Consider the following 10,931-nt stretch of genomic DNA (forward strand, 5'->3'; position numbering starts at 1 on the left):
TTCTGGAGAGTACTACTCCGACGTTGAACTCGAGGGCAGTAGGGAACGGAGGATTCCAGATTTTTAGACGGGACACTCCTGAAAACTCCTCGGATTTCTTTCGCGTGAATAAACGAGCAAGATACCGTTCTGTTCACTGACAATGCGTGCGATATTCGATTAGGACATACGGTAAAGGGATATCTAGGCTTCTGAGAAGCTTACGGCCCTGCCGAAGGCTACGCTCCTGAGAAGCCTATGCTTCTGAGAAACCTCTATTCGTGAGAAGCATATGCTCCTGAGAAGCCTACAGTCCTCTGAGAAACCACGCCTCTAACCTAAGGGACCGATAGATTGTGGCTCTCTAGCTAGAACAGTGCCCCAGGGAGCAATCGGTGTCCCTGCTTCTAGTCTGCGTAATTCGTCGGTGCATCACCAGAAGGTTCTAGCGTCTGTTATTCATGGAAGCTTCCGGGCGCAAGCTAGCTTCGTGAATGCATCCTCGGACCCTTGAAGAAACTATCGTTGGAAGCTAGGAAGTTGGCACGGATGCGGTCCCGAACTTCGGGACATTATTCACGCTGTCTTCGTCACTAGGTGGTCAACAGAGTTGGGCCTATCGATTAGCGACACCGATCGGGACCAATAAGTTATTCGCGAGTGACGAATAAAAATAACTGTTGCCCAACTCTGGTGGTGGTTGCATGACCAATAAAGGGACCAAAGGTGGCTTTATGCCAACTCCCGAGATCCTAGCGATGGTTTGCGAGGTGTTCGAGGTTTGGGGGTTGGGAATAGGGGACAGGATGGATAGTGAGGTGGCAAATGGGGTGTGTTGCAGTTCGTGTTACCGCGCGAAACCGCGTATGACCGGGCCGGTGGCCGTGACGGCGGCAGCAGCTGCGGCAGGCGTCGGTGGTGTCCCCGTGGTGGGTGCCGGGGGTGGCCGGAGGGCCTACACCGAGGAGGAGCTGCAAGCCGCCCTCAGGGACATCCAGAGCGGCAAGCTCGGCACGAGAAGGGCGGCGGTCATCTACGGAATACCGCGTAGCACCCTGCGCAACAAGGTCTACAAGCTTGCGATGGAGCGCGAAAGGGACGCGTCCCTGACTAGCACCCACTCACACCCTCACGAGCCCGGCGCCCCAGCCACCACCACCACCACCATCACCACCACCACCACAACTACTACTACTACTACTACAACACCACCAAATACGACCCAAAACGCCTCCGCGACCACTCCGCCCCCGCAAGTGGACGAGGTAGGTTTTGGGGACAGAACAAGAGAGAAAAAGAGAACGTCTGTGAGAATGTACAGAATGTCCAGAAATAAGAGTGTGTGTGTGTGTGTGTCAGAGAGAGAGAGAGAGAGAATGTTGAATCTGAGAGTGAAAGAGCGAAAGAGATGGAGAGAAAGGGAAACGAAGCGTGACGAGATACGAGATATTACATTTTTGTCCGATACTTTATTATGATACCCTCGATCTCGGGGCGATGTCACCAAACGCGTTGCAACGCTCCCGGGGAAAATCCGGGGAAACGTGTACGTTCCCAGAGAGAATTGAGAATTGGCAAAGACGAGGATCGAAAGTAGATAACGGAACGACCAGTATCGAACTGCGGAGAGCGTTTAGGGGTTGGGTGTAGGGTTCGTTTCGAGACCACGCTTCTTCTGGCACTAGTTTCGTCTCTCGGTTACTACGTACCCCCTCCCCTCCCCTCCCCTCCCCTCCCAGTCGTCACGCTCGAAATGCTGTTTTACATTCGATGTCCGATAATCGTATCGCCGACGTATCGGCGTACGAGGATTCGTCCGTAGCTTCGGAGAATTTCCGTTACCACCGCCCCTCCCCCTCCCTCCACCCCTCCACCGGTTTCTTCTTTTCCGTCCGCGCGATTCAAACGATAATCCGATAGAAGCGTCGATAAGTACCGGGTCGCCTCGATATCTGTCCGGACGGTTTCGTTCGCGTTTCGTTTCGTTTTGGAAAGCTGTCGCGTCTCGTGCCATTGATCGCGGTTCACAGTGACTCGGGGCAATCGATTAACCACCCTTCAAAACAGAATGATCTTTGAAAAATTAGACCAGAGGACCCGACACTCTTCGAGAAGATAGAAACTTCAGAACAAGTTTTGGAAGGCGAATTTCCTTTCTACGCGTTACCTAATTAAATGAATCCTAGCTTCTGCGAGGAGCTCGAATCGTTTGGTTCAAGTTTCGAGAAGTTACCGTGGTTTTAGCCCTCCGACGGCGGAGCCCCGATCTATTTTGACTAAGACTATCAAAATTCAATTGCTCAGTTTTTGAGGAATTAGTTCTAGAACCACCGAGTTCGTCGTAATTACAGATTTCAGGTTTGTTCTTCTACAACTCGTGAAGTTATCGAAAAATTTGTTTGAGTACATGTTACCATAAAGGTCCTACGAGATCTGAATGACTTCGATTCTGTTGTTATTACTTATAAAGGAATGTACTCGGTAGGGCTCGGTAGTTGTAAAGTTAATGAGATGAACAGCTGTTGCTCGCGAGATCGTACTCGCGAGAAACACCTTCGAAAATATGTTTTAAACAATTGATGGATAAAGCAGTGATCCCAAGCATCGTGAACGATATAAGAACGGACCGCTGTCCGAGGGTTAAAGGGTATAGAGACAGTGTGTATCTGAAACGATGCGAGAATATCGAGTCTCGGGAATAGCAGGGTAACGGGTCCCGGTGCAGTCGAGGAAGAGAGACAATAGCGCTAGTCCGATAATTGAAAAGATGCCGCCCATTTGTTTCTAAGTGTGGTTTTGGTTAGGAAGAACGAATGGAGCTTCCCCAAAACATACCTCTGCCACGGTGATCGTAGAACTCGCGTGGACCGATCGCTCGCAAACCGTCGAGAACGTTTGCCGATTACCTTTCTCGTGATCGTCGTCGGATTATTCCCGGCGGAGAGTCAACCGGATAGAGAGGAAGAACCAGGAAGAGGAAGAGAAATGAGAAAGCGAACTGAGAGAGTGACGAAGAAGGACGTGCTTAGGGTAAAAAGGAATAGAGTGTCGGTTCACGCGCGATTCTTCACCGATCGCCGTGATGCTCAGTAGTGTGTCGAATGTTTATCTGCATGGGCTGTTTAACTTTTTTTTATCTCACTATTTGTAGTTTAACACACGGCCGGTCGGTCTTGGCGAGGTTGCGAGACTCGAGGTAAGTTGTCGGGACGATCGCGAGCAATCGCGATCCTCTCGAACCCGCGATGGGCCGTGGACCCTCGAATTTTCGCTGTCACGATACAATAGTACGCTTTTTGCGACCTCGACACCGTGCATCCTCTCGATCATGTCTGTTTCCGTAGCCGTAGTAGAGCCGTAGCAGACGGGGGCCGTCGCGCCGCGCCGCGCGTCTTCGATAACGATCGATCGATCACTTCGGGGTAGAAAGAAACCGCCGGGTATAAACAGGGCACGACGTATAACTGTGACGTTTTGTCAAGGCATGCTCACGGGTGACGTGGCTTTTTTTGGCAAGAAACGATGCACGTTCGGAGCCTGCCGAGGACCGATTTTCCCGAACGAGCTCTCGAACACAATTGCCCACTCGGATCGATCTTTGTTGCTGGGGAAATTGGTCTTCGACCGACTGTTCGATCGTTAATTTTTTGTCTCTGCCTGGTGTCATTTAGGAGAAGCGCAGCAGATAGTTTAGTTTTGTTGGTAGATCGTTTGTTTGGTTTTGACTGCATGCTACTGTCGAATCGTTTTCTCTTTGCGAGGTAAGTGTGCATTGGTGTGTAGCCGCCGCCGCCGCCGCAATCGCGACGCGACGGGTTCTCTCGTGTCTTGCTCGTCATTTGGGAGAGCGTCGTAGAATACTCGAAATACTTACTCGCATACTCGAGAGCTGGTTCTCAATTTTCCGATCTTGCCTATATCTCTTTGAGATCGACGGGACACGTGTCACACCGGGCTGTAACGGCTTACCGGGCGAAGAACAGCAGCAGCGTTTTCGTGTTTGTCTAATTTTTTCGTTTTTGTTCCACGTAACGCTTCTTACTTTTTGCGAACTGTGTTATATCTCCGACAAGTATTCCTGCATGACGCTTCTGGTCATCATTCCGCATTACGACGACGTCAAAAACTGTTTTACTTACTTCTTACATGGACAACCGACACTGTTACAAACACAGACACACGCATACCAAAAAATATTAAAAAACAAAAAAGAAACAAAAAGAAACGAAAAAACACTGTAGAAAACGCCTCTCGACGAAATCTTGTTACATATCGCGTCGCATAACCGCGATTTGACACATTGTCGTCTCAACTATTTATTCCGGGGGGAGAGAGGGAGAGAGAAAGAGAGTGATATGATATGATATGATATGATATGTTATGATATGATATGATATGATGATGATGATATCGGAGAACGACTTTCCTCGAGAGGATATCGTTGCCAAAAGATTAATCCGTAACCGAGAAGTTTCTTCCCCACCGTGTCACGGTGTGCAGAAAACGCTAGAAAGGAATATTCTTAACAGGTGGACGACAAGGAACTGTCCGGAGCGGAAGAGGAGAAAGAAGTCGAGAAGGCGCTGCTGAAGCCGTTGTTGTCTTTCGAAGATCTTGTCAGGTTCTCCGCCCTCGAAGGCGGCGGCGGGGACTCCCTGAGGAGTCTGCTGCAACGGGGACAGGAAATGGGAACGGAGTGGCCAGGCCTGGAACACGCGAACATCGGCCCGTACATTCAGAAGATGCTCGCGGCGGCTGCACCGTTCAAAGGTGAGCTAACCGAGGCTCTTCGGGGTCGCTTCTCGATCCCGGTCCCTCTAAAATTCGACGCACCGTCAACCATTTCGCTACCCAAAACGGCGAAAGCTAAAAGGGATGCTCTCTCACTGAAATTAGTTTGTAATATCTAATTCTAATTTTCGAATTATTTCAACGGAGTAAACAAAGGTGGACACCCTTTAACACTTTGATTGCCAAACTAGAAACCACAAAAATTCCATAAAATCAATGCAAGTTATTCAATGAAATAAAAATTGAAAAAAATCAAACGTATGATATCGAGTAGTCCTCCAACATTCTTCCATTTTACAGACCCTAATCGAATTTGGTACAATGAACATATCAGCGTAAACATTCGTATTAAAACCTGGACAAATAATTCCGTCACATGGCAGTCAACGTGTTAAGAACTAATATTCAAAAATATTTCAAACTTGACTTGAAGACACTCTCGTAGCTTCTCCCAGTACAATATAATCTGGGGGTGTCCTTGCCAATTTCAAACACCATTGAAAGGAGTAAGCATCGATGGTGTTTGTTGCCGTGTTTGGGACCGAAATAGCGCGCGGCGCGACGAGGAGAGAAAGTCTGCGTGTCTGTCGGTGCCAGGGATTTGGGTTGCTCCGGATAGACGGCAGACCGTTTGGTTCGCTGACTGGGCAGCTAGCCTACGCGAAGGGCCGAGGCGAAAGTCGAAAAGTGTATTACGAGAGTCGCGCTAGGTCTTCGGAAATCGATAGAAGCCAGGCCCCGGTCGACGGGTCGGTGACACTTTTTCCACCTTCTGAGCGGAACTTGGCTCTAAGTAGCTTAAACGGTTCTCGGGGGGCTAATCCGGGATTAAGACAAATGCTGGTAGGCGCGAACGCGAACGCGAACGCACCGAGACGAACCGGGAGGAATCGAAGGAGAGAAAACCGTGTGTGCGAATTGATGTATGTGCTGCAGGCATGGAGACGCAGGACTACCGTATCCCGGAGGTGATGAGGCGGCTGATGAGCGAGGACAAGAGGCTAAACAAGAGCGTAAACGGGGACCAGTCGCAGCCGTGTCACCAGCAGTTTCATCACCAGCAGCAGTCGCATTCGCAGCACTCGTCGCACTCGCAGGCCTCGGGCGGTACGGCGTCGCAGACGCAGCAGCAACAGCAACGAGGCCCGATCACGAACGACGACTTCAACCCGAACATCGAGGAGGAGGCGAGCGACAGCGCCCAGGGCCGAGCGATTCTAAAGATTCCGTCCTACAAGCCCGCGAGCACGCCGGGCTGCTCGAGCAAGAACGGCGAGCCGACCTCCGCGGCGTTCGCGCAGGGATTCGCCACCGCTGCCTCGAGCCCGGGCCTCCTCGAGAGGGCGAGCCCGGCGTTCTCCGGCACCAGCAGCCCGACCAACTCGCTCGTGGGGAAGACGGTGGCCGTCAACTTCCGCGACGTGATCGCCAAGAGCATCAGCGTCAAGTTCCAGGAGGGCCAGCAGGTGCCGGCGGCCGCCGGACTCACCGGCTGCCAACCGAGCGGCGTCGTACAGCCCCAGCAGACGATCATGACGGACCCGAGTCCGTTCAAACGGGGCCGGTACACGCCGCCGCAGCCCGCAACGCAACAGTCCCAGTCGCAGCCCAAGCCCCAACAGTCCCAGGACGCGAACAAACCGAAACCAGCCACCGGCGGCAAGGGTACCAGACCGAAGCGCGGCAAGTACCGAAACTACGACAGGGACAGCCTGGTCGAGGCTGTCAGGGCCGTGCAGCGCGGCGAGATGAGTGTGCATCGCGCGGGCAGCTACTACGGAGTGCCACACTCCACCCTCGAGTACAAAGTCAAGGAACGACACCTCATGAGGCCAAGAAAGAGGTACGACGCAACGTCTAAGAATTGCATTTCTCTTGAGGTGAAATCGATAGCGGAGGGTAGTCGAATTTGACCAGCACCTGGGTTGTACCATCTCGTATCCTACTTATCGGCTCACCGTCTGTCGTAGATCGAGTCCAACCTAGGAGCTGATCACAATTTGGCTACTCTCGATGCCGAGTTCCCCTTAACAATGGGAACTCACAATACAATTCTTATTATCCGGATACGATACCATCTTGTAGGCTCCCCAGTGTCCGTAGCGTACTATCGAGATCGATTCCGTTGCAGGGACCAGAAGCAGACGGACGACAAGACGAAGGAGACGGCAGTGGCGGCGGCGGCGGCGGCAGCGGCGGCCGCGAACATGCGGCCCGGCACCGCGGACAAGAAGCCGCAACTGAAGCCGCAGAAGCCGTTCACGCCGCCGGCGGGTATCGCGGGACCGAACGGGCTGAAGATGCCGCCGTTCATGGAGGGCATGCCTCACTTGCCGTTCGGGCCGTTCAACTTTTGGAACCCGACGCCGTTCATGCCGTCGCCGTTCATGGCCGGGGCGCCGAACGTACCGACGATCCTGCCGGAGCAGTACTTCGCGACGAGCAGGATGCGTGGGTTGCAGGAACAGCAGAGGAGCGCGGCGATGGTGCAACAGCAACAGCAACAGCATCCTCAGAGGGATAGGGACGGTATCGGCGCGTCGACAGCAACCACGGAGTCGTCGCCGGGAACCTCAAACTCCCGGAGCACGCCGATGTCGAAGGCGGCACGCGAGGCGACCGAGGGTTTGTACGACGGCTCGGCGGCGAACGGCAGTTTCCTGGACAGCCTGATCAGGTCTAGTCTGGAGACGGGAATCCCAAGGGACCAGAGGGCGATCACCGAGACGAGGGGCAACCAGTCTGCATCGTCGTCGCAGCAACAACTCCCGGAAACGATGAGGAGTAAAGCGTTGATCGATCAGCTGTGCAGAAACTCGAGGAGAACGCCGGTGCCTCGGCTGGCCCAGGACAGCAGCGAGGACGAGAGCTACAGGGGACCATCGGCGGCGGGAAGACCAGTCCCGGAAAGGCCGGAACGCGTGCCCACCGTCGACCTGAGTCCGTCACCGTCGGATAGGTGTCGCGGCGACGACGCCAGCGACCGTCTCGCCTCTCCGCCAACGCCTCTCTCGGTCTCGAGGGCCGGGAGCAGGGACGAGGACAGTGCTCGCGACTCGAGGGCCGATCGCAGCAGCAGGGAGCGCGAGGTCCACAACGGCGGTCAGGAGGATCGCGATCGAAAGCCTCTGACGAGCGGCGGCGGCCAGCAACAGCAGTCGTCGTCGTCGTCGTCGACGTCGCAGCAATCGTCGCAACAGCAGCCGTCGTCGCAGTCGCAGCTGAATCACTACCCGGACTTGCTCTACGCCGTATCAACTGACAAAAAAAGTGCCTGTGATAGTAAGCTTATAGTAGATCATTCGAGCCAGAAGACTCAGCAACAACAGCAGCAGCAACAACAACAGCAGCAGCAGCAACAGCAACCTACGCAACAGAAAGAGTTTGCTGCGGTGAGCGGACTGGTTGTGCAACTGCAGCGGGGCTACAACTCCGGGAGCAACAGATCCGGCGAGCAGACCAACAGCCAGCAGTCGGCCGAGCAACGCGGTCCCGTCATCGGTATGGAAGACACCGTCGAGCAGTAGAGAAAAGTCGGTATCGTTGATCAGTAACAAAACAAAGTATAGAGTAAACGAGAGAAATACGAAACGGCGAACGGTCCGTCGTATATACGCGTCTGTATATACGGTTAGCCGAATCCCGGCCGATGCTGCGACACGTTTCGCATCGGCCTCGAGGCGCCACGTACGACGTATCGCGGAGGATGCTGCTTGCCCGTTCACGCCACCCTCCTCTCGTGTGTTTTCACGCGACGACCAACTGAACGCGACCACCGAAAAACGTACACGTACACGTAGATAGGGTACCGAGCGAGCGAATGAGCGAAACGAACGAATGTACCGAACAAAGAACCGGAAATCGAGCAGAGCACGACACTTGGTCGGTTCGGCTATGAAAGCGAACGCGACCGTTTCAAGGTGAGGGGCGTGAATGGCAAGCCGCGTTCTCCGTGGAGCGTGCACGGAGGCCGAGGAACGCACGACACAGGAGCGCGAAACGTGGCACGAAACGGTAGCAGCCCCGGATATCCTGACCCTGCCCTTTTGCATCGGAGGTGTATATACACGTATATGCTCCGGTTTTGAACGTCGTCGCCCGAGACAAAGTTCAAAACAGGAAACGAAAAACGAGCACGGAACAAGCGAACGAGTATAGACACGAGAAAAAGAACGCGTAAGCGGCTACCCGAACAACCGAACCAACAAAACAAAAAAAAAAAGAAAAAGAAAACCAACCAACCAACCAACCAACCAAACGCCAACCACCCCGTGAACCCACTGCGATTCCATCAGTTACACGTATCCGGCAGTCGATCACCGTCCAGCTGACGGTGGGTCGCACCGGAAGGAACCCTTTCGACTATGGCTATATTTCGATTCGAAGAAAACGCGAGAAACGCGTACATGGCACGATGCGATGCTATTGTATCCAACGTTCGCTCGTAACACCTACCTACACACGATACACGTCGACGCATCGACACCCATACACTCTGACACATTTCTACGGGGACACCGGTACGACGATACACATTTGCGCACACTCACACGAACGCTTCTGACCGCCTCGGACAGGGCCGATGGACTCTACCGAGGCGGGACACCATGGAAAACCGGGGAAACACGTGAGATCTCGAGCAACACGTGTGAACGAGTCCGCGCGTGCACGCACGTTTCCGTAATGGAGGATAGACAAAAATCTAGATAGGGAATAATAGAAACAGGAACAAGACACTGACACACGGGTTGGGTAGGAGTGCGCGCGCGCGCGCGATCAAATTTCCGCGAGGGTTGACTGGCCGACTACGCGCGCGAAACACGTCGGTCGCCTATATTATTGTATGCTAGACTCTTTCTCCGCAAATCGTGCGAGCACACGAGCAAGCAACCAAGCAAAACTGAAGTAATGCCGACACACGACAAGAATCTTAACTATACAAAACATAAAACAAACAAACAAACATGAACCACAGCAACAACAACAACAACAACAACAACGTATTTTTTTCCTCTATCGATGTAAAACTACCTAAACAAAAAAAAATGCAAACTTATTACCTACACTATTAACATTACTTAACTCGTAAGGAGCAACATAATTATATAAGGAATGATATATTATATATATATATATACATATATTTTTGGTCATTACGAACGTAAATGCGAAACGAGGAACGAGGCCAAGACTTTTGTTGGCGCGCGTAATAGGTGACGTTTTTTCATAAGGCGACAATATTTCTCTAATCTCGGTTATTTCGAGGCTGGCGTTCGAATAGAAACGCGTCCCACGTCTGAAACGGGTCGCGCACGTTAGACGGATTACAAAAGAGGGGAAGAAAGAATGATGGAAGGGAGCACGAAGTTGCTTGGGAAACATGATTGGGGGGAAGGTGGGGGGGGGGTGTAAGAGAGAATCTTCGTCGATGAGAAATTTCGAAAAATTCGCGTCGCCTTTCTCTGCAAACGAAACGAAACGAAACGAAACGAAACGAAATGAATCGAAACGCTGAATAGAAAAGAAAAGAATAGAAAAGGAAAGAGACGAAATGATAAGAAAGAAATAACTGATGCTAGAAAAGAACAGGTCCCACTCGTCAAGCTTTGCATTTCCGATCCGTATCCTAATCATCGACGAAGATCCAACGGTTCCTCGGCGAGAAAAAAAACAGTGTCGTCGGAGGGACCGAACGACGAACGACTAGGGAGGGCAAAAAAAAAAATAAAGGAAGCAGACACATATATTTATAAGGAATTTCGGGTTTGGGGGGAGGGGGGAGGGGGATTAAACAAAGGATTATACTGTGTAGACGCGCGCTTGCTCTCGACTACTCTCGGTTATTTGTCTTTTACCGAAGTGCTGAATATTTTCTTACGCGCGACGATTAACGCCCACGTTTTGATACGAACACAAATTTTCTATCGCGTAGAGGAAAAGAGAAGCGGACCGACAACCGGCCGGCATTCGTAGCATACATACTTTCTTCGCGTGGAAAACATACAAACCGGAGACACGCTTTTTCCGTTCCCGAAAATATCCGAAACCCCGTGTCGCAGGAGGTAATAAAAAGAAAGAAAGAAAGAGAAAAACCATGAGATCAGGATCACGATCACGAACAGACACCAGTTTTCCGTTTCCTTTTTCGACTTTTCTACGAC

General features: G+C 52.1%; 1 protein-coding gene across 5 annotated transcripts in view; it reads left to right on the top strand.

Moving 5' to 3' along the window:
- Positions 1-10,856, top strand: part of Eip93f (Ecdysone-induced protein 93F) — a 37,302-nt gene extending 26,446 nt beyond the window's left edge. For 4 of the 5 annotated variants that reach the window (XM_076795647.1, XM_076795652.1, XM_076795648.1 and 1 more), the window contains 4 exons: positions 821-1,244; positions 4,509-4,749; positions 5,707-6,613; positions 6,902-10,856. In XM_076795647.1, the coding sequence (XP_076651762.1) occupies positions 821-1,244; positions 4,509-4,749; positions 5,707-6,613; positions 6,902-8,297 (2,968 nt within the window). In that variant the 3' untranslated portion in view covers positions 8,298-10,856. The remainder of the gene's footprint in view (positions 1-820; positions 1,245-4,508; positions 4,750-5,706; positions 6,614-6,901) is intronic. The other variant, XM_076795651.1, reaches the window with a different exon arrangement.
- The last annotated feature ends 75 nt before the right edge of the window (positions 10,857-10,931 follow it).

Source organism: Halictus rubicundus, chromosome 10 (assembly GCF_050948215.1).
Source record: "Halictus rubicundus isolate RS-2024b chromosome 10, iyHalRubi1_principal, whole genome shotgun sequence".
Lineage (NCBI taxonomy): Eukaryota > Metazoa > Arthropoda > Insecta > Hymenoptera > Halictidae > Halictus > Halictus rubicundus.